The sequence below is a fragment of the Sus scrofa genome, chromosome 7, assembly GCF_054392235.1.
Source record: "Sus scrofa isolate SSC_HxYL_T2T_F1_AM1 chromosome 7, Sscrofa_HxYL_maternal_Yorkshire_Landrace_v2.0, whole genome shotgun sequence".
Taxonomy (NCBI): Eukaryota; Metazoa; Chordata; class Mammalia; order Artiodactyla; family Suidae; genus Sus; species Sus scrofa.
In genome coordinates, this window is record NC_139389.1 from 3292551 (window position 1) to 3315863 (window position 23313).

The following is a 23313-nucleotide window of genomic DNA, read 5'->3' on the forward strand; positions in this document are numbered from 1 at the left end:
CGACCGCGGTAGAGAGGAGGAGGGAAGAGGTTTGTCTCTACGGAAGCAATTTCAGCTGTCCGTTGGTGCAGTCTGTCACTCTGAGATAGCTCCTAAAGTTTTTCGTTTTCATTTAAAAAAGTGTGACGTAAAAATAATCACTGCCTACAGTGATGTATTTTTGTTTGAAACAGCCAAAAAGAAAGCGGTCGTCTTGTCATTTCGTAGTGTAGTGACCCAATCCAGAAGTCATGTTTCGTCAGAAGTGACCATAGCTCGGAGTTCCCGTTGTGGCTCTGTGGGTTAAGAACCCAGCCTAGTGTCTGTGAGGAAGTGGCTTCGATCCCTGGCCTCGCTCAGTGGGTTAAGGATCCTGCATTGCTGTGGCTGTGGTGTAGGCTGGCAGCTGCAGCTCCGATTTGACCCCTAGCCTGGGACCTTCCATAGGCCGCGGATGCAGGCATAAAAACAAAGAAAGAAGAGAGCAGCTTTGTGGTTTGAGGACCAAGGATGGGAGCGGGCAGGGTCGCCTTCGGGTCTCCCTTCCATCGCCCGCCGGCGTGTTTGGAAGCGCGTGCTTCTTTTAAGGAATGAGACCCCTGCTGGGGTCTGACTGTTTCCTGTCTTTCAGATGATCTCTCTGAAGTTTATGGGGGGGGTGTTCCTAGAACATTTGTCAGAATAAAGGCTTGTCACATGTATTTTTTAATTTTATTTTTGTGTCTTTTTACGGCCACACCCACAGCATATGGAGGTTCCCAGGCTAGGAGTCTAATCAGAGCTGTAGCCGCCGGCCTACACCACAGCCACAGCCACAGCAACGCCAGATCCAAGCCGCGTCCGTGACCTACACTATAGCTCACAGCAACACTGGATCCTTAACGCACTGGTTGAGGCCAGGGATCAAACCCGCCACCTCAGGGTTCCCAGTCGGATTTGTTTCCGCTGCACCACGACGGGAGCTCCCAGGTTTGGCACATTTAAAGTTTTATTCAGCATGAGACGTCCAGAGTATGAGCTGACATGATGTGCCAGAGGGAATGTTCTTCAGGCCCAGGGATCTAGAACACCCGGGAAGGAGATTCGGGATCCTCACGTGACGGTCACGACCCGTTTGCTCTAGAGCAGGGACCGCCACGCCTCTGCCGGCAGATTCCTGAACTGGAGTGGCGGATGGGGGGCCTGGGGGTGGAGGGGGTCTGAGCAGCGGAGGTGGGGGTGGGAGCTGGCGGGAGTCAGGGGACCGGCTCACTGTGCACAGCGTGGTGGTGACTTGGGTCTGCACGTGTGCTCCTTCTAGACCCTGCCGAGGACGTCGCTGCGATGCTGCGCTCGGCTCTCAGGAGGGCTGCCCAGGTGGGCGCCACGCTGGTGCGGAAGGCCAGTGGGGTCGGCCGAGGCCACGAGCCTCAGGCCCCGGCGTGCGGAGCCCCGGGCAGCACGGTGGAGCTGCTGGGCAAGTCCTACCCCCAGGACGGCTTCAGCAACCTGTCCAGGAAGGTGCTGTCCCGGGTGGGCAGGAACCTGCACAACCAGCGGCATCACCCGCTGTGGCTGATCAAGGAGAGGGTCAAGGCGCACTTCTACCAGCGGTACGTGGGCCGCGCCGGGACGCCGCTCTTCTCCGTCTACGACGACCTCTCCCCCGTGGTCACCCCCTGGCAGAACTTCGACAGCCTGCTCATCCCGGCCGGCCACCCCAGCCGCAAGAAGGGGGACAACTATTACCTGAACGAGAGCCACATGCTGCGGGCGCACACGTCCGCACACCAGTGGGACCTGATGCGCGCGGGGCTGGACGCCTTCCTGGTGGTGGGCGACGTGTACCGGCGCGACCAGATCGACGCCCAGCACTACCCCGTGTTCCACCAGCTGGAGGCCGTGCGGCTCTTCTCCCGGCACCAGGTGAGTCCGGCCCCTCCTGGTTGGAGAACCGCCCGCCCGGCCTTGCTGAGGCCCCAGGGTGTCCTTATGTCGTTTTGCTTCAGAGTCACCCATCCTCCAGGGGGTCCCTCGCGCAGACGGAGCCTCGCCGTTTCCAGGAACCCCTGGAACTGGGGGGCCTTTGTTTTCTCCCGTGTGTCTCTCTCTGGTCCTCACTCCTTGTGTGTCGTCAGTGGCTCTCACCCTGACCCACGATGACCAGAGGTACCACTCTGAGACGTGAGGGCGGGTCACCCCGTTCTCCGTGAGCCGAGGTCAGGTACTGTGTTCACGGTGTTTGACAGGAATGAATTTCTTCACTGGTGTAGGGGGCGGGGAGGGCAGTTTATGGACTGAGACTAAACTGCCTTTTTTCTTTTTTTCTTTGTTGCTCCTGCAGCATGTGGAAGTTCCCGGGCCAGGAACTGAACCTGCGCCGCGGCAATGGCCACACCAGATCCTTTAACCACTGGGCTGCTAGGGATCTCCAGTGTTCGCTCTTCCTGCAGTATGCGTTTGGGTGCATAGAGCCTTTCCGATCAGGAAATCTGATATCTGGCTGCTTCCGTAGCACCCAAGTTCTAGCAGCTGTCAACTTCCATCCTGATAAGTTGTGTGCATCTTTTTTATGGGGGGGGGGAACTTTATGAAAATTCCCTAAAGTTTGAGTCTGTTTCCTAACAACGTGTAATAGCACTTGTCTTTCATCCACATGTTTTTCAACCGTCTCAGTTTTTATGTAAGAAACAGAAGGAATTAATGCGGCACAGGAAATGTCTTACTTGCCTCCTTTGGTACTTCTTCCAAATATGCGCACGGATGCAGGAGGAATAGTCATCTCCAGAGTTCCCTCCCTGGAAATATCAGCTGAGCAGGAGTGGTCCAGCTCCTTAGGCTGATGAGCAACCGTCCTGTGTTGTGTTGAGTGAGTCACGTCCAAAGAGATGACTGTGTGCCTGGATGAGCAGCTCCTGTGAGTCGGCGACGATGCAGAAGAGGCCATCGAGCTTGATCCCAGAGCTGCTGGAGGAGCACTCTTGCTACGTGGAACAGCTGTTTCCCAAGTTTGGAGTGATAACTCTCTCTTCTTCTATTACTTTGTGGCCACCCCTCTGGTGTGCAGAAGTTCCCGGGTCAGGGACCGAACCTGCGCCACAGCAGTGACCTGGCCACTGCAGTGACAGTGTCAGATCCTTAACTTGCTGTGCCACCAGGGAACTCCCAGGAGTGATAACTATTAATAAGGATACAGATGTATTAGGAACGGAAAAGGAAACGGACAAAGGTCAAAGTCTGGGAGACACGACCCGATCGAATGTCACCTACAGTTAACAAGCCACTGGAGATGTGCTGCCAGTGACAGGCTGTCTAGGTCATGGCAGTTTATCTTGTTACAGAAACGAGAAAGGAAGACACTGCCTGCTTGCTAGGCCTGCGAGCGATGGCTGTGGAAGCTGGGGACACATGCTGGTGTCCTAATGGGGGAGAAGCCCGGCTTACTTTCCAGGGTGGGAAACAGGAAGCAGGTGGATGTAGGAAGAGAATTTGATGGCATTTACTGTTTTATGACGTTAAGAAAGAAGCTGATGACATTAACACCTTGTGATAAAAGCTTCTGGCAGGCTGGGAATAGAAGGGAACTTCCTTTACATTATAACTGGTATTTGTCAAGACTCACAGCGTACATCATAATTAGCAGTGAATCATTATAAACAGTTCAATCACATTAGCAACCATTCAGGATTATTTGCCATTGCTGCGTGGGTGTCGCTGCCGCAGTCACTGTTGGTCCGTGTGTGGGAAGTTCCAGCTAATGCAGTGAACCAGAAAGAGACGTGAACTCCCAAGTGCTGGAAAACATGAGATAAAGCACTTCCTCTGTGGGTGACAGGGTGGGCCACCCAGGACGTTGACCAGAACACCCGGATCAGTTATCAGTGCTAAGAAGACAGTTCAGCAAAGCTTTTGGGTACAGATAATATCCAAAAACGTGTTTCTTATCCACAGGTGATAACCTGTGAGAATATAAATGGAATGAAGATTCCATTCATACTGTCAACTAAAACTTTGAGGTGTCTGTGTAGTATTGTTGCAGGAGGTGCTCAAGATATTTGTGGATGAAATCATCAGATATCATTAAAAACATAAAAGAGGAGTTCCCATCGTGGCTCAGTGCTTAATGAATCTGACTGGGAACCATGAGGTTGTGGGTTCAATCCCTGGCCTCGCTCAGTGGATTAAGGATCCGGCGTTACTGTGAGCTGTGGTGTAGGGGGCAGATGTGGCTCGGATCCTTCGTTGCTGTGGCTGTGGTGTAGGCCGGCGTTGCTGTGAGCTGTGGTGTAGGGGGCAGATGTGGCTCGGATCCTTCGTTGCTGTGGCTGTGGTGTAGGCCAGCAGCAACAGCTCTGATTAGACCCCTAGCCTGGGAACCACCATATGCTGTGGGTGCGGCCCTAGTAAGACAAAAAAAAAAAAGGGGGGGAAAGAAAAAAAAAAGAAAAAGGGGAAAAGGCCCGAGATCCTGTGTTTGTAGATTCATTGATGGTAAAATAGTATCATGAAGACGGCAGCTTCCCCCAAATCCACTTGTAAATTCAGGGTACATCTAGTAAAAGTGTCTATTGCGTGTTTTGGAGAACTTGGAGGACTGACTTTCAAGATTATAGGAAGAGCTTGTTTACCCATCGCGAGGACAGGTTTTCAGGGCAGCAGCGAGAGGGAGCATATGCCTTCGTTGTTGGGATGGTCTTGTAACGGCACAGGTTGACCCAGAGAACTCTGCAAGCCTCTACACATATTTGGGAGTTTATGATCATTGTCAAGTGGACGTAATGTCCAGGCGGTGGAGAGATGATGGATTCCACGTGACTCGCTCAGAGACAGGTGTCTCCATAGGAGAAGACGGCTGCTCTGTCCCTCACAGCAAATGCGTAATTCAGGGCCGGATCTCTTCCTAATCCGCTTGCGAAAGGGTGTCTTTAAAACTTAAGGAAGAAAGCATACGGGATTGTTGTTAGCACTTTGTGGGTAGAATAGAGTACCTTTTTTTTTTTTTAGTTCTGCACCTGTGGCAAATGGTAGTTCCCATTTGCTAGGGGTTGAATCTCAGCTGCAGCTGCCGGCCTACACCACAACCCCAGCAACACTGGATCTGTGACCTGTCTGCAACCTATGCTGCCGCTCCCGGCAATGCTGGGTTCTTAACCCACTGAGTGAGGCAGGGATCCAACCTGCATCCTCATGGATACTAGGCGGGTTCGTAACCCACTGAGCCACAACGGGAACTCCTAGAATAGAGTGCCTTAAATCGAGAATTCCTAAACAAGAAAAATTTTTAATGGAAAAAATTTTTTTTAAAGTTGACTACCTTAAGGAAAACTTATGGCAAATAAAAGAATTCTTAAATGAAGCTAACACAAGCAGTAGGCTGGGTGGAGGTATCTGCCGGGCATATAACTATATATAAATAACACTGTAAATCAATTCTCCTTTAAAAATAATTTTTAAGGAGTTCCCATCGTGGCTCCGTGGAAACGAATCCAGCTAGGAACCATGAGGTTGCAGGTTCGATCCCTGGCCTCGCTCAGTGGGTTAAGGATCCGGCGTTGCCATGAGCTGTGGTGTAGGGGGCAGACGTGGCTCGGATCCTGCATTGCTCTGGCTGTGGTGTAGACCAGTAGCAACAGCTTTGATTAGACCCCTAGCCTGCGAACCTCCATATGCTGCGGGTGTGGCCCTAAAAGGACAAAAGACAAAACAAAAAAACCAATAACAACAAAAAACATTGTAAATCAACTCTACTTTAAAAATAATTTTAAAAAACTATATATAAATATAAAGCTCTCAGTATGATAGAGAGAATCCACTAGGGAAAAATCTGAAGTCCTCAGTGTGGGCCAATACGTGGAGCTTTCGGGCAGGTGTAAAACCCTCACCTGAATCCCACGCCCAGGGTACAGTTGCGATGTGTTCTTGAGTGTGTATCCTGCAGAGAGATGAGCGTGTTCATAGCACGATCAGTATTAGCCAAACATGGGAACAACTCATATTTCTACCAAGAGCAGAACAGATAAGTCAATTGTGTATATTTATACGATGGTATGTGTGTCACGTGTCTGTGAAAATGAATAAACCAGAACCAAATACATCAGCATGAATGAATATAGAAAGAAGCATAAGGCAAAGAAAGTGATGAAAGCTTATACTGTGTGCTGACATTTATGTAAAGTTTAAAAAATGGGCAGAACTAACCAATATATTATCGAGGGGTTCATGCATATATGGAACAGCTTTAGAAAGCAAGGGAATAATTTAAACCTTAAGCTTTGTGGTTTATTCTGCAAGGAGTGGCTGGAGATTCTGACTGGGTAGCGGGCTGAAGGGCGCTGCACCGTTTTTGGTACTATTTTCTGAAAATGGACATGGGCGGTGAGCACACAGGGATGCGCTTTCATTCCTGTTTAAAGTTATATACACTTCTTAATGTGAATCGTGTGTATTTTTTTTTTTTTTTAAGAAAAAAACGTGGGCAAAGAGCCAACTGACACAAGCGGAATGATTGGCCAGTAGACAAGGATCGGCTTTATCCGTAAACAGGAAAATGCAAACTCAGGCAACCAGTTATTACTGCTAACCCACTGGATTAGCAAAACTTGATAATCCCGACAATGCCCAGTGTCTCGAAGACCCTCGAATCTTACATCCTTCTGTGGGGAGTGTGTCTAGTTGCCATCACTTTGTGGAGTTGTTTGATAATTTCCTTTTTTTTTTTTTTTTTGTCTTTTGTCTTTTTAGGGCTGCACCTGTGGCATATGGAGGTTCCCAGGCTAGGGGTCAAATCAGAGCTACAGCTGCTGGCCTACAGCACGGCCACAGCCACTTGGGATCCAACACCACAGCTCCCGGTGATGCCGGATCCTTATCCCACCGAGCTGGGCCAGGGATGGTACCCACGTCCTCATGGGTCCCAGTCGGGTTTGTTAACCACTGAGCCATGACGGGAACTTCCTTCCTTTTTTTTTTAAATTGTATGCACTGTGATCTGGCATTATTCTTTTAACTTATTAAAAAAAAAAAAAAGACAATGGGCTCCAGTTGTAGCTTGAGGACTTTATAGCAAGTAACACAAATAAACTGAGGTCATATGTCAGTATGGTTGAGGTTTTCATACAATATGGAGAGAAATTATGAGAGATACTAAGCTAGGGTGTCTTTTTTATAGATATTTCAAAATCTGCCCAATGTGTGCCCTCACTGTGTGTTTACTTCAGCTTGTTCCAACTCTTTCTTCTCTCTCTACACACACACACACAAACACACACACACACACACGTACTTTTTCACAGGTATAAAGGAATACATGGGACCGATAAACACCAGATCAAGACAGAGATGCCGCGGGGGGCAGGGATGGGCATTGCTCGACAACGATGAGGATGTTACTAGTTTCTCGGAGCACTGGAGTTCTGAGGCTAAAAATTTTGAAAACCACTGTTGGATAGCTTCAAAAGGAAATTTATCCAAAACATTTATTGAGACATTTATTTTGCAAAGAAGAGCAGATTCTGTGTGTTTGCCGGACCCACCAGAGGGAGCCCATACAAACCTTTCCTGTTTACTGATTTCAGTATGTTAATTAAGAAGCACACACCTGCGGTGGTGCAGCGGAAACGAATCCGACTAGGAACCATGAGGTTGCGGGTTCAATCCCTGGTCTCTCGCAGTGGGTTAAGAATCCAGCATTGCCGTGAGCTGTGGCGTAGGTTGTAGATGCAGCTCGGATCTGGTGTTGCTGTGGCTGTGGTGTAGGCCAGCAGCGACCTGAGCTGCTGTAGTCAGACTCTTAACCCACCGTGTCGCAGCAGGAACTCCTGCCCAGGGTCTTTCTGTTCCACACATGTGTGCAATTTGAGCCTTTCTTCCCGCTTAGCTGTCTTCATTATTGTAAAAAAAAAAATCCTCAATGCTTCTTCTTTTCTTTCTTTTTCTTTGAATCTTAAGAATGTGTCTGTCTTTTCCTTGTCCTCTTGGCCAGTTGTTCTCAAACTTGTGCATTAACAGTCCTGGTTTATCACAAAGTTTTTGTTGATCTTACAGGCAAATTTAAAATTTAGGAGCAATGTTGGAGTTCCCTTTGTGGCGCAGCAGAAACAAATCTGACTAGGAACCATGAGGTTGCAGGTTCCATTCCTGGCCTCGCTCAGTGGGTTAAAGATCCGGCATTGCCGTGAGCTGTGGTGTAGGTCACAGGTGTGGCTTGGATCTGGCGACACTGTGGCTGTGGTGTAGACTGACAGCTGCAGCTCCGATTCAGCCCCTCGCCTGGGAACCATCCATACGCTGCGGGTGTAGCCCTAGAAAAGACAAAAGACAAAAATAAATAAATAAATAAATAAATAAAATTTAGGAGCAATGTTAATGAGTCTTAGAAAGCTCCTTTTATTCATTTTAAAGGCCCCTCCTTGTTCTGATGTGTTTCCCTTTCTTTCTTTCCTAGTTCGTTCCTTCCTTCCTTCCTTCTTTCTTTTTCTTTCTCTCTTTCTTTCTTCTGTCTTTGGCTGCACCCACAGGGTGCAGAAGTTCCTGGGCCAAGGATGGAACACGCATCACAGCAGCGACCTGAGCCGCAGCGGGGACAACACTGGATCCTTAACCAAATGAACTACCAGGGAACTCCCTTTGTTACTTTCTCGAGTGTCAAAATATTTCTCTTTTATGCAGTGATGGTGATAGTATTTTAAAAACTTGCCTGTTCTTGGCAAAAGAAATCATTGCCAGCCTTTTCCGAGTCCCTTGAATTTTTTGAAAAAAAAATTTTTTTTTGTTTTTTTGCCTTTTCTATGGCCGCACCAGCGGCATATGGAGGTTTCCCAGGCTAGGGGTCTAATCGGAGCTGTAGCCGCCGGCCTTCGCCAGAGCCACAGCTCTACACAGGATCCAAGCTGCATCTGTGACCTACACCATGGCTCACGGCAATGCTGGATCCTTAACCCACTGAACAAGGCCAGGGATCGAACCCAAAACTTCATGGTTCCTGGTCAGATTCATTAGCCACTGAGCCATGACGGGAACTCTGAATTTTTTGAAATTTTTTTCTGGTCTGTCAAACTTTAGGTCTTAATAATTGAAGATGTCCTTATATTAATGGAGAAGCTGTAAATATTTTCTAGCTAATGTATAATTCATGAATATCACACAGAAACAGGGGGCATGTTTTCTTAGAAGAGACGGGTGAAGGTGGACAGAGCAATAAGCCTTTGAGGGAATTTTGACCACACCAGTTCCCAAGGCACTCGTTCATCACGACGTCTGTGTCAAGGTCGTGTCCCATCCCTCCCCCCTTCAAAGTACTCACTGTCACCCCCCGTTTCCCCTCCTTGGGGTGCAGCAAGGGGCTCTCGGGGCGCTGTGTGCTTTCCCGTTATAACCCCGTCCTGGCGGAGTGGACGGTCTTCATTTCCGGCAACCCCCGTAGCCCCATGGTGGTTCATCTTGTTCGAAAACCACTGTCATTTATCACTAGAAAATTTCATTTTCCTCTCTTTGATACTCTCTCCCACTTCACAGATGGTTCATTAGAAGCCTGCTGTTCTTGGGCTGCTTTTCCCCAGCTCCCCACTGTTTCTCTTGCGCCGAGCCGGGGGAGGCCCTTTATTCTTGCCTTCTGCCCCAAATCACTTTCTGTCTTTTGGCGAATGACAGGTTTTAGTCTCCACCGTGTGGTTATTGGGTTTCCTTAATAGCCTCGTATGGAGGGGCTTTATTGCAGGCATTTTTCCTTGGCCTCGATAGATTCTAGCCACCACGTTTCCCTAATCTCTTCTTTAAAATCTTTTAGGAGGGTCTCCCCCCTCAGAGACACTTACACCGAAATGGCTTTTCCTTTTTAAAATCCTTTTCCTCTATCCAAATGTTTCCTTAGGTTCGTCTCTTGACAGTGAAGCCAGAGGCAGCTGGTCACGGCCAGGAGCCACGGTGCGCTGGCCTGGGCGCCCCGGGTTACTGGGGGACAGAGGGCTTTGGAGACCTGCTTAGAGACAGTCCAGTCTCTGTGGCACAGGGCCTTGGCAGATTATCCGTTCTTGCTTGTGACGCAGTAGATGCGAGAGGCCTCTCAGCTGGAGGCCGGTCCCTGACCCGTGGTGTATTCCTGTGGCCCCATGGAGCCGTCAACACTCACTGCCTTGAGCTGCTGGTGCGTGCGTATCCGGCTTCTCCATCTGGTGCGTCAGTTCCTTAGAGCTTACTCTTCCTTCCTGGTGCCGTGTCTCACGCAAGACCCCGTGGAGGGTGCCTGACGGTGAACACGGCACTCAGATGCCTCTCCACCTGCCGGCATCCACCCTGCAGAAGACGGGAGCTGGCCGTGTGACCTGAGTGGCCATTTGTCTATTGAGCCTCCTCTCAGAGCTGTTTCTCAGGCCCAGCCTTCCCGAGGAGCAGGTGCATCAGCCAGGGCTGGATCGCTAGGCAGATGCTGCCCGTGACTCCACTGGGGGAAGCTTAATCGCCTGACGAATTAGGGGCAACACAGAGAATTGGGTGCTGAGGGGCTGTCGAGGACTCTTGCGAGCAGAGCTAACAGACACAGAGCTGCTGCCGGCCCTGACAGAGGCTGAGCCCCCAGGGAGGAGACCCCCCCGCAGCTGTGGCTCCCTGGGTGGCACTGAGGTGGTAGTGGTTTCATGCCGAGGGAACTGCTGGAAATCTGCTTTCTGAGGTGCCCGGGGAAGCTGTTTGGGGAGGTGCCTTGCAAGAAGCGCTGTGCCGTGACCCTGTGGGGGTGCAGGGGGTGGGGGGAGGCAGGGGCCACTGCTCGAGCCCTGGGAGCTGAGTGCTGCTTGTCCTGCCTGGCACAGAGCACGGGGTCCTGCAGAATCCCCTCCTATGTCTCCCCAGCAGCCTCTCCTGACGCTGTGCCAGCTGCAGAGGACACATGTTTCAAGGGCCCAGCTCAGTTTTCACGGAGCAGCCGATGAAGGATTGAGAGGCAGTGAACTGGGAGCCGGCACGGTGAGCCTGCCCCCTTTCCTGAGTGTCTAGAAGGCTGCAGGGCGATAGGCTGTTACTGACCCGATAAGTGGGTTGTTGGGAAGGCCACGTTTAGGGAGGCACACACGTCCGCTCTTGTCCTACCTCAAGATTTTGGAATATCGTTTAGGTGGTGGGGAGACCCTCTGGTTCCTGGTCCTTAGGCCCTGGAGTGTTGAAGGACAGAGGATGGTTTGAAGGGCAAGAGCTGGTGTTCCTGAAGCATCACAGCATCTGGGGAAAAGCAGATGGAAATCGCCTGCATCTCGTTCTTCCAGAAAAGGGCCACCACACACAGTCTCCCTCGAGCCAAGGGGGCCGCCCTAGTTTTTCCCGAGCCCGCATCATTGCCGTGCCGGTAGATTCTGTATTAGCTCCAGGGCTGTGTGAGAGCAGCAGAGGTGCTTCCACGGCGCTGTTCTGCCCTTTCACAGCAGACCGCGCACCTGCTGGGGACCACGTTTCTCGGCCTGGTGCACGTGATGGACACTGTTGTGTGGAGGGTGGTGGAATTTCGTGTTTTCAGCTTGGACGGTACGGGGGAGGGTGGTGACGAGGGAGTTTTCTTTCTCTTCCTTCCTTCTTCCCTTTCTCTCTCTTTCTTTCCACACCTACATATGTGGAGGGTTCCCAGGCTAGGGGTCGAATTGGAGCTGTAGCTGCCGGCCTACACCACAGCAACACGAGATCTGAGCAGCGTCTTTGATCTGCACCACAGCTTATAGCCATGGGGAGCAAGACCAGGGATCGAACCCACATCCTCATGGATGCTAGTTGGGTTGGTAACCCTGCGAGCCACAACAGGAACACCTGGGGGAGTTTTCTTACCATCCAGCTTCAAAAAGCCCTGTGGCCTGTGACCCTCAAATCCCACTGGACCGTATTTCAGATTCCTGAATCTGGGCTGCTTGGATGAAAAAGGTTACACCTGCCGTTTAGCTGAAAGCCTGCCCTTTGTTGGGTACTTTCCGTGGCCTCTTTCTGAGGCTTTGCTCTGGGATCTGCTGGCTAATGGCATCCTCATGACACAGCCTGGGGTAGGTCTTGGTGAAGTTGTAAACTTGTTAATGTGAGTGAATTTGAAAGATAAAATAGGGTTTTAAACTAGACACCTTGTCTAAGCACAAGGCTGTTTTTCAGCTTTGTAGAGATTTTACTGCCAGCATTTCATCGGGACAGTGTGGTTTCTACCTGTTTTTTCACCATTTGAGGATCTGATGCGAGATTTGGACCCATAAACACACACACACTTTGCCCGTAGTTTAAGGGGGTATATTCTAGGCACCTGGATTAGATCGTGAAATGAGCCCTCCATGTCAGGGCACTGGCTCAGGCTCCACGTTGCAAGTGCCCAGTAAATTGGGCAAACCTGTTCTCCATTCTCTTGGCCGTTCTGTCTTCTCTGTGCCTTCTCTGTAATGCTCCCCTTGGCACACACTGCCTGCCAGCCAGGATTGTGCCTGGTGAGGGTGGCAGTGGCCGGAGGAAGGCAGGGTGTGCTGCCCAGCCCAGGAACAAGCAGGTGTAGCCGTCGGCATGACTTGGCGTCTGGAGTCAAGTCAGAGGCTGTTGAGAACAGGGTGGGTAGAGCGTGTCGGGGGGACGCCCAGGAGCAGGTTCTGAGGGCCCCTGTCCTGGCGCCGTCGTGATCGCTCCAGATCCAAAAAATGGCAGGGGTTCTGCGTGGAGGCAGCTGGTCGGGCACTGAGCTGGCCGGAGGGAGCGGTGTCTGGGGAGCATCGCATCTCACCGCACATCCAAGAAAAGCTGCCTCCGGGCGGCCCGCTCCCTGCCGAGGTTCCGTAATTTGTTGTAGGTGCTGTTTAAGGCTCACGACCGCGAGGTGACGCAGGCAGGGGTTTATCTCAGACAAACAGAAAGAATGGCTTTCTCGCCATAAGGCTCTTGAGTGAGAGGCTGCTGTTGAGGGGGAATTGGGCCGTTGTCTCCCGCGTGACACTGGTCAATGTTTTCAGGACGTGGACTCTTAGAAGAGGTGGACGAGTCCGCAGTTGAGTTGTCCCCACTCTCACCTTTCAGTGCGAGGACTCTGACGGCAACCCCGCGTCTCGCTCTGGGGAGGTTGGCCCTGGGACCGAGTGGACGCGGTATCCCTCCGCTCTGGCCGAAGTGGCCTAAGTGATGCCTGTGTGAACTGGGCGTCTTCATGAGGATTTTAACATCTGGCCGTTCGCCGTTGATTCCGTGGTGCATCCGTGCATGCCGCAGTGTTTGTCAAGTAACCGCCCATACGTTCGTCCATAACGAGACAGTTTTAACGGTTTGCGATTGAAAGGCTCTCCCCGTGCTCAGATCCTCAGCCGGCCCACGGCGTCGTTGGAGATCCAGCGATAGTTTCCTCCTTGTGAATTGTGGCGATTCCAGCTTCTCCCGTGTGTTCCAGGGCTGTGGGAGCTTTGTGGTGTGTTCCGTTTGTATGAATCCGGACTCTCTAGAGAAACAGAACCAATACAGTGTATGGATGGGGGTGTGTGTGTGTACACAAGGATATGTGTATATACACACATGCATACACAGAGGGTCTGTACATATATTTATATATATATTTGTGTGTGTGTGTGTGGATACAGAGAGAGAGAGATTCATATCAAGAAATTTATTATACGGAAGCCGCTCACATGCTCATGGAGCCTGAAGAGTCCAGACCAGGGAGAGCCAGGGGTAGAGTTTGAGTCTGAGCCCAAATCTGAGGCAGGAGGAGGCCTGTGCCCAGCTCGTGGCAGGCAGGCAGGCAGGCAGAGGGAAAGCCTTCTTTCTCAGCCTTCGTTGCTATCTGTTCAGGCTTCAAGGGCTGGGATGAAGCCCGCTGATACTGGGGGGCACACTGGCGCCTCCAGTTAGCTGGTTCAAGTGTTCACCTCCTCCGGACACTCTGTCTTAGACGCATCCATAAATGGTGTTTAACCATGTACCTGGGGACCCAGTTAAGTGGACACAGGCCACCAGCCATCACGGTCCTGGGCAGCCAGACTCCGAAGGGGAGCAGCCAGAGTCCCCAGTCAGCTCCGGCCTCTCCTCAGCTTTGTCCCGTGGGCGCCCCATTTTAGAAACCCGCAGACCCCTGAGTCCCTTCCTAGCTGGTAGCTGTTGTTTATACGTGAAAGTGTAAGTGCCCTTCGCACCTGTCAGGATCGAGTAAAGGACTTGACCTCGTGGGCTGCTGGCTCTTGGAACCCCCCTGGGGGCCTCGGCATCACCTGTGGAAAATGTTTTCGTAGCAGTACCTGTCATTCTGGAAGTGACGCCAGCTTAGGGGAGTCAGATCCTGGCTTTGCACGTCCCTCTGAGACCTGCGAGGAGTCTTTAGCCGCTTGAAGCCCCCGTTTCCGTGGTTAACACGGGGACCACTCCTGAGTGCGATGGGAGACGGGACAGAGGCCTGAGGACGCGAGGGCTCAGCAAGGGTCCCCTCCCCCCACTCACTTTTATTTAAATATAGATGCCCGCTCTTACTGCTGGTTATGTGTCCTGTGCCTGCGGCATGAATCAGTGATCTCGTAGGTTCTACTTTTTAGGTCTGATGTGTTTTTTTTTTTTTTAAAGCCACCACTGTCTTTTCTGCGGCCTGGTCAGTAACATGTCTCTTCTGCCGTCTTCCGTGACAGTAGGCGATGGAGTTTAGATGGAGCCTTGCTTGGTCCTGTTGTATTTCACCCACTGACATCACGAACGAGCTGTCTCGCTGACTGAGGAGGAAAAGACAGTCCCTCTGTTTCATCTGTCCTCACAGCCTAGGAAGAGGGAGACGGGAGACCCCGATTTTAACGTCGGCCGCGGAGTGGGTGAGGTGGCAGGGCGGTTGTCAGGAGGCCCGTGCTCGCCAGGGCAGTGTGCTTTGTTGGTGCCGTTCTGGGGTTTTGCTCTCGCCGCCTCCCGACATCTCATCGCATGTAGTTTGTGTGCAGCTTTCGTGCCTGACGTGCTGAAGTGTCTGATGTTTTCTCTGGAGAGGCGGGGGCTTGGCAGAATATTAATCTACATCCTTCTCCCACTGGCACCCCCCCGCCCCCCCCGTGAGAACCTGGAAGAGAAGAAGAGTGCTGAAAATATGCTCAGGATAGGTCAGAGTTAATAAAAGCAAGCCAAACAACTGACCGGATCTCCAAAATGCCCAGGACGCAGAGGTCCCTGATGGCACTCAGGGCATCGCCCCGTGCCAGGGAATAGCCCCTTGGAGGCTTGGACGCTCGCCTGCCCAGCGTCTTCCTGGCCTGCCTTCCTGAGAGGGTGTATCTTCCGGGAACTGAACAGCTGCTGAGATCCATTAGTCTGGGTTTCACTCAGGAGGCTTGCGTGAGGGGAGATTTGGAAGGCCCGTGCTGTCCCACGAGGACCTGTGGGCATTTGCGTACCTGGGGGCTCTCGAGAAGGCTTAGCTGGAGACCCTGGGGTGTGGCCACTTGGAACTTGAGCCTCTCAACTTGCAAAGCACCCTAGGCAGCACTGCCTTGTTCAACTGCCTGGCAGAGGTGGCTTTTCAAGCCCCGAGGTGTTTTCGCATCATCTTAGGCTGCAGAAGGTGGCAGTTTCCCATCTCCCCCATCACTGCCCCGCACCAGTCTCCTGGCAGCGAGAGGAAGCGAGCTGGGCAGCAGGGAGATGCAGTCCGATCTCCCCGCACACAGCTTCAGCGCACCCTGCCCTGTGCTCAGCTTTGCAGCCTGATTAATTGGCCTGTGCTGTGTCATCAGAAATCCAGGGAATGACAACTCTGACTCAATATCAATTAGCTAAAACAAGAACGGACTTCCCACAGAGACCCCAGGACAGAGCTGTGTTGAACTGAGCCCTTTCAGACATGCGTCTTCCCAAATAATGAGCAGCAGATCTCACGGAGGGCCCGGTGGTTTAAAGGAATTAAAAACTCTGGAAATTAGCATCTGAAATCCACTTGGATGAGCCTGCTATCCCTTTAATATTTCTGTCCTTCTCACTAAGACATCCCAATCCTTCCTCCAAAGTGATTTGAATACTTCATATTTGCTGAAATGCTTTAGTTGGATATGAATACCATAATTGGATTTTCTTGCTGCACTCCGGGGACACAGAGGCCCGGGAGGTGCTGTGGTCAGAGACCTGAATGTGTTTATTTTTGGACACGATCCTTACTTATTTCTCAGGCTGTGAACCAAGAATTAATAAGCAGTGGGCCTGCCGGTTGGATGAGGCCATATTCACCAGCGTTCCCAGCTTTATGTCACTCTCCACGTGAAGGCTGGTCCGTGGGGCTTGGAGGTGATCTGCTCAGTGACAGGTTTGAGCCGAGATGAATTGGGTGTAGATTGGAAGCCATGTGTCCTTAGGAATCTCATCCCAAACAGGATTGTTGTCAGATAAGATCCTGACTGAGTGCCATTGCGTCTGGGTCTAGCAATTAAACTAGGTCTACACAGCACTTCCAGCACCGTGAAAGAGAGGCCGAGGCACAGAAAGAGGAAATCCTTATTGATGGGATAATAATGACAGCTTACCAAAACATTTTAAGGAGGATTTGCAGTTACCCAGGCAGGGAGGGGCTCCGTGTTCCAGGCGGTGAGAGTAGCAGATTTGAGGGCCTGAAGACACCAGGATGTGATGAATCCCTGGAGTATGTGCTGTGGGTCATGTGGAGCGCAGAGGAGTGATGAGGAATGGACTCGTGAAGGGACCTTTGCAGCTTTGTAGGATTTGAGCTTTACAAAGAATGAGGAGTTGTTAGTAATTTTTTTTTTTTTTTTTGTATTTTTTTTTTGCCTTTTCTAGGGCCATACCCGTGGCATATGGAAGTTCCCAGGCTAGGGGTCTAATTGGAGTTGTAGCCGCCAGCCTACGCCAGAGCCACAGCAATGCAGGATCCAAGACTCATCCGCGACCTACACCACAGCTCATGGCAACGCCAGATCCTTAACCCACCGAGCGAGGCCAGGGATTGAATCTGCAACCTCATGGTTCCTAGTCAGATTCGTTAACCACTGAGCCATGACGGGAACTCCAGTAATTTTTAAGTATAAGAGGGATATAGTCAGATGGGCATTTTAAAAAAAAATCTGTAGGTGGCCTGTGGAGTGAAGCAGGGAAGACTGGAGATAAAAAGTCTATTTAATCAGTGGAGACTGCAATGCCCTTTGGGTGCTGTTGCAGAGCTTTTAAAACTCCTCTTCCTCCTCTTCCTATTCCTCCTCTTCCTCCTCTTCCTCCTCCTTCTCTGCCTCCCCCCCCCCCCCCTTCATTAAAACATCAGTTCCTGTAGCTCGAATTCACCCTGGGTACTTAAAGTCTTTTGTTTGCCTGTGTCCCCGAGATATTTTCCCATTAAGTGACTTTGGGTGATCCCCTCACTACTCTGGTTTCCTGCACTTGCATTTGACGTTGTACAGATGCAGATAAGGTGCTTTCAGGTCCGTTTCCTGAGGCTTTAGACTATTGCTGTATTACCTCAGGCAAAGAGCCACTTCGGAACAGACTAGTGGTCAGGTGGGGGCTGATGACCAGCTGGTTAAAATTTCAAAGGCTGTTGCAGTCACCTTTAGCTTTTTTTGTTTTTGTTTTTTGTTTTTGTCTTTTTTGTCTTTTTAGGGCCACTCCCACAGCATATGGAAGTTCCCAGGCTAGGGGTCGAATCGGAGCAGTAGCTGCCAGCCTACACCACAGCCATAGCAAGTTGGGATCTGAGCCCTGTCTGTGACCTACACCCCAGCTCACAGCAATGCTGGATCCTTAACCCGCTGAGAGAGGCCAGGGATCAAACCCGTATTCTCATGGATACTAGTCAGTGTTTCTGACTAGTGTCCTGTGCCACAACAGGAACTCCCTGGTATTTGTTTTATTTTATTTTATTTTATTTTATGATATTTGTTTTAATGTTAAAATGCAGACATGCTTTGTCATGGAAGCTGTTGTATCTGTTTCTCAGTCACCTTTTCTGAATGTTGTCTTGTTGCTGCTGCCACTTTTCTGTTCCACTGCTTCCTTAGTTTGCGGAGGTTATTCAGAAAATGAGCCTGGAGTTCCCCGAGTAGCTCAGTGGTACTGAACCCGAACCGAACTAGTATCGATGAGGATGTGGGTCCATCCCTGGCCTCGCCCAGGGGGTTAGGGATCCGGCGTGGCCGTGAGCTGTGGTGTAGGTCTCAGACGTGTCTCAGATCCTGTGTTGCTGTGGCTGTGGTGTAGGCCGGCAGCTGCAGCTCCGATCGGACCTCTAGCCTGGGAATTTCCATATGGTGCAGGTGAGGCCCTGACAAGCAGAAAAAAAAAAAAAAAAAAGAAAGAAAATGAGCCAATTTGCCTGATTTTTCCTTTCTCTGTGACATCCGGTCAGTCCCAAACCTGCCTCTGGCAGGAAAGGTCAAATGATTTCATCCGTGTTGAGGTCCCCAGAGGATGCCATGAACACGTGCTCTTGCAGCCAGTGCCTTCACCGCCTTGGCGGGTGTCCTTGGGGGACCTTGCCCGTTACCCAGCCACACAGGGGCTACTCGAAGCCAGGTTTTATTTTGACTATTTCCTCAGAGTTTTGTAAAATGAATACGACAACATCAGGAACCCATGTCTTTTCCCTCGGTGGGCGTTTCTTCTGAGCCACTTTGGGGCTTGGGCACTGTGTCTTCCTCTTTCTCAGCCGGCGTCAGGATTACTTATTGGACAAGTCTCAAAGCATTTCTTTCCTTCATTCATCCTGCTGCTCAGTTTTTCCTTTTTTTTTTTTTTTTTTTTTTTTTGATGGTTTCCTTTTCTGTGCGAAAGCTCCTCAGTTTGATGAGGTCTATTTTTGGTTTATTTTTGCTTTTATTTCTGTTGCTTTGGGAGACTGACCTGAGAAAACATTTGTAGGGTTGATGTCCGAGAACCGTCCTGCTGTTCACTTTTGGTTCCCGTCCTTCCTTGGATGAGGAGGACCGGGCTGCCGTCATCTGTCTGAAGCACTGGTTTGGGGAGGGGGCCGGAGGGGTACCAGCCTCCCGACACCCGCGGGTGCTCTGGACTCTGTGTGGCCGCCGCCGCCGCGCAGCCCTGCTGTGGGACACGGCCGCAGCTCATCAGCCTGGCTCCAGAGCCGTCCTCCTCAAAGATCTCGCCATAGGGATGCAGGTGCACATACTAACGCAGTCAAAAGGCAAACCTTAATTACCAGTATTTGAGGGGTTTACTGGACCCTGTGCAGTAATAGTGATTTGAGATAACCGCCCGTTTCACAGAGGGTGCCTACACCAGCATCAGTGTGCGAAACCACTGCCGTTCCTCTCCGCTCATGTTTTCTGTCCAGTTTTTTTCAACTTTATTTTTTGGCCTTTTGGCCACACCCTCGGTGCGTGGAAGTTCCCAGGCCAGGGATCGAACCCATGCCATTGTTGCGGTAACACCAGGTCCTTAACCCGCTATACCACAAGGGAACGTCTCTGTCCAGTTCTTAATCCACTCGTGCATCTGAAGCCGAAAAGATGCATGTAATGTGCTGTCATGGAAGTAACGGTGGAGCCTGGAAGATGGGGTTGTGAGTCTGATTTCGGTTTGAATTCAGGCTTCATCACTTCCTGTGTAACACTGGCAAGTGACCTACCTCCTCTAAGCCTCACGTTTCTTATATGACAAGCGGGGAAATAATAGGATGGTGAGGATTAAGTGAATCCATCGAGTAAGTAAGGTAAGCTCCCAGTAGGGTCCAAATACAGTAAGCAATCAATAACCGTTAGCCTGTAGTGGTGCCAGCAGCAGCAGCAGCGGCAAATTCGCTGCAGGATCCTGGCATCCGGACGAGAACTGAGAGAGGCAGGGGGTGTGTGTAGCTTTAGTACGTTAATACGTGGGCTCTGCAGATTAAACAAGTGACCAGTGGATCTTTTAAATGGCTGAGTAGGAAAATGACTGCTTTGGGAACCACAGACCAGCCCTAAATAACTGCTGGAAATGCTGCTGTCATCCAAGCCCCATTTATCCTTGGGGATTTTGCTTGGATGTATGTTATTCTTCTGACCATTTGCCTTTTTATACGCTTCTAGAACGTGTATTTAAAATCCGGGCCATTTGGAAAAATCCTTTTGGCGTTCTCAATTTTAAATGTAATTGACTTCGGCCATCCATTTTTATCTTAAGCCTGATTAGAATTAAACTTCTCGCACCTGTTCTTTTCTCATTTGTGCACCCTTGGCCCTGGCTTCTGTAAGCAGTTCTGGTTGGGGTGGGATTTGCATTCTGGGTCATTAAGGTTTGTGCAAGGACTCTTAAGAAAATGTCAGAGAAATAGAAGAAATCCGAGTGGAAAAACAAATGACACAGCCTATTGTGCGCAGTTAATGGAAATCTAATTTAATTTTATCACCCGTGGGTGGCTCTCAAACAGAAAGCTACGTGAGAGGCAGCCACTTTAGAGCCCTGGAATCGGGGGTGGGGGGCATGGCTTAGTCCCAGCATGGTGACGAAAGGGCCAGGTCCTCTTAGCCTCTCTGGGTCTTCTCTTCGCTGGGGTTCATTTCCTTAGTTGGCGTCGGCCCAGCTGATCCCCGACCTCATCCAGCAGCTCCAGTGCTCTCCAGTCCTTTTCGTTCTGCACTGTCTACCCACTTTCTAGTAGGCAATTTATCTCTTCCAGTTCAGATTAATCATTCCCGTGGTGTTTATTTTTGTTTTATACAAATGAGCAGATTCATCAGTATTTTATTCTTTTCCCTCTTTTCTTATAGGAAAAGTATCGTAGTAAATTTTAACTTTCTTTCTTTCTTTCCTTTTTTCTTTTTCAATGGCCACACCCACGGCCTATGGAAGTTCCCAGGCTAGGGGTCGAATCAGAGCTACAGCTGCCAGCCTACACCACAGCCACAGTATCTCTGGATTTGAGCCATGTCCACAACCTACACCACAGCTCTCTGCAACTTCGGATCCTTAACCCACTGAGCGAGGCCAGGGATCAAACCCCCGTCCTTATGGATACCAGTAGGGTTCATCAACCACTGAGCCATGATGGGAACGCCTATCATAGTATATTTTTTTTATAAAATAGTGTGTAATGTATACTTTTTTGCACTTGGCTTTTCTCGAGTGACAGTGTATCTTGGAGTCATTACGTATCTTGTTGGAGAGACGGTCTTCTCTTTACTGTGTTTTCTAAGTACTCCATTGTAGGGATAGACCTTGGTTTATTTAACCTCTCTCTCTTTGCTTTTTTTTTTTTTTTTTTGTCTTTTTGCCTTTTCTAGGGCTGCTCCCGGGGCATATGGAGGTTCCCAGGCTAGGGGTCCAATCGGAGCTGTAGCCACTGGCCTACGCCAGAGCCACAGCAACACTGGATCCGAGCCGCATCTGCAACCTACACCACAGCTCACGGCAACGCCGGATCCCTAACCCGCTGAGCAAGGGCAGGGACCGAACCCGCAACCTCATGGTTCCTAGTCGGATTCGTTAACCACTGCGCCACGACGGGAACTCCTGTTTTTCCCATTTTTCTATTGAGTTTTTGGCCCTTAAGCCTGTGAGGTTTATTGTACTTTCACTCTCTCATCTTCCTTTTTTTTTTTTTTTTTTTTTTGTTACGTTCTTTTACTCTTGTTATGACATATAATCATTATATTTTCATCTTCCAACTTAATCCCTGGCCTCGTTTTAGTCTCACATCTATAGTTTTCTGTACTAATATGTTATCCATCAGTTTTTTGGTTTTTTTTCTTCATTTAAATTTTCCGTTTTCTGTTGCTTGAATAAAGCTCATGCTTTGGTGGATTCTTCATAAAGAGCTCATTAATTTGAAATTCCTGATATTGTATGTTTAAAGCTTTTTCTATAGACTTGGTACTCAATGACCAGTGTTGCTGGATATAAAATTCTTGGTCCATACTTTTTAAAAATGAGTTGTTTGAAAATGTGGCTTTGTTTGGTATGTGTCTTTGTGAAGAGTCTGATGCTAGTCCAGTGGCTTTGCCTTTCTAAGTCATTTGCTCTTTTTGCCTGGGGGTCTTGAGGATTTTTTTCTTTTCATCTCTGAAGTCTAATAGGTCGACTAGGAGGGCTCGTCTTTGTTTCCCCCAGGTTCCTTTTCGCAGGCGCTCATTGTACCTGTGGCCTGATCGTTCTGCTTCACTGCTTGGCTTCCCTCTGTCGTTGGCTCCCATTCTGTAAGTGTTGTTGCTTCTTTGCCTGCCTCCCGTTTCCACCAGTTTCTTCTTTCCTTATCTCCTCGTCTTTCCCCGGGTTGATTAACTGCTTTTCTTCAATTCTTCTCCTTCAGTCCCCACTGACTCCATTACTCCTTGTCTACCTTGTAATTTAGACTTCAGTTTCTTCCTTCTTTCGTCTATTTCTTTCCTGTCAATTCCTTTCTGAATTTTTTTGGTTTTCATTTATTTTCGTTCTTAATATTTGTGTTTCTGACTCAACCAATTGTTTGTACCCCCAAATGCTTGTTTGAGCAGATTTAATTTAGTTTTCAAGTATCCTCTTACATTCTTCTTCTGCTTTTTGATTTTCTCTTTTTGGGGAAGAGGGTTAGATTTTCATCAGTTGAGCTCTTGTTGAATCCTTTTTAAAACTGTTTGGCAATAATTTTCTATAGTTTCATTGAATTACTTTCTGTTTCCTTTTTGTGGATTTTTGGTTGTTTCGATATTTCGTACTTCTCTGGTGCCCTCTTCTATTAGTGTAGTGAAATGCAGTCTTTAGTGGAATTTTTCATTTTATTTTTAAAATTTATTTATTTATTTTTAGTGGTAGTTGAATTGTTTTGTAAGTCTTCTAATTTTTTAGGGTGGTTTTGTCTTGTGAAACCTCAAATTTCCTTTTGCTTCTTTTTTTCCTCCCTCCCCAATGGCCAACAAATATCTTTTATAGTTTTTTACCCCTTCTCTTCCATTGTAACCGTGCCTTTTGAAAAACTGTTGCTTCAGATTCATGTGTTTGAGTCCCTTTTCCACAGTCCCTGCTCTACTAGGAGACTCTTAGGATTTTCATACTTAATTCTTTCTGGTCCTGATCTACTTCTCACTAGCTCCCTTCTTCTCTCTTCCCCTAAGTTTTCCCCAGCTTGTCCTTAATTACACCAAAGAAAAAACAGAGAGCACTCTCTCTCTCATTCTCTCTGGCAGTTAGCTTTCCTTGCTTCCCCCCTTTTTTTCTTCCTTCCTTCCTTTTTACATACAATTATTTTCAGGTTTGGGCACTCTGTTTCCTTCTGAGAGCATGGTGTTTCGTAAGTTTATTTTCTGTTTTTGTTGTTCTGAGTTATTTTTAGAGGAGATATTGGAAGACATAGACTTTGGCAGCTGCATCTGCCTTAGCTTTTGTAGGCATAATTTGAGACTTTGGATAGTAGAATCTTTTCCTGACAAGATTTGTGTTTGATTTTGCTGAGTGAGCACTTAGAGGAGTGAGCCCTCTGGGCTTGCCATAGTC

General features: G+C 49.4%; 1 protein-coding gene across 50 annotated transcripts in view; it reads left to right on the plus strand.

Moving 5' to 3' along the window:
* FARS2 (phenylalanyl-tRNA synthetase 2, mitochondrial) overlaps window positions 1-23313 on the plus strand; it is a 408395-nt gene that overhangs the window by 66648 nt on the left and 318434 nt on the right. For 32 of the 50 annotated variants that reach the window (XR_014809481.1, XM_084967270.1, XM_084967286.1 and 29 more), the window contains one exon: window positions 1280-1884. The exons of 2 other annotated variants lie outside the window; for them this stretch is intronic. Coding sequence is in view for 47 of the 48 variants with exons in the window: in XM_084967270.1 (XP_084823396.1) it covers window positions 1303-1884 (582 nt within the window). In the remaining variant the exon portion in view is untranslated. Of the gene's footprint in view, window positions 1-1279; window positions 1885-10803; window positions 10918-23313 lie in introns of all 50 variants that reach the window. 16 more of the 50 variants (XM_084967256.1, XM_084967276.1, XM_084967250.1 and 13 more) reach the window with 2 other exon arrangements.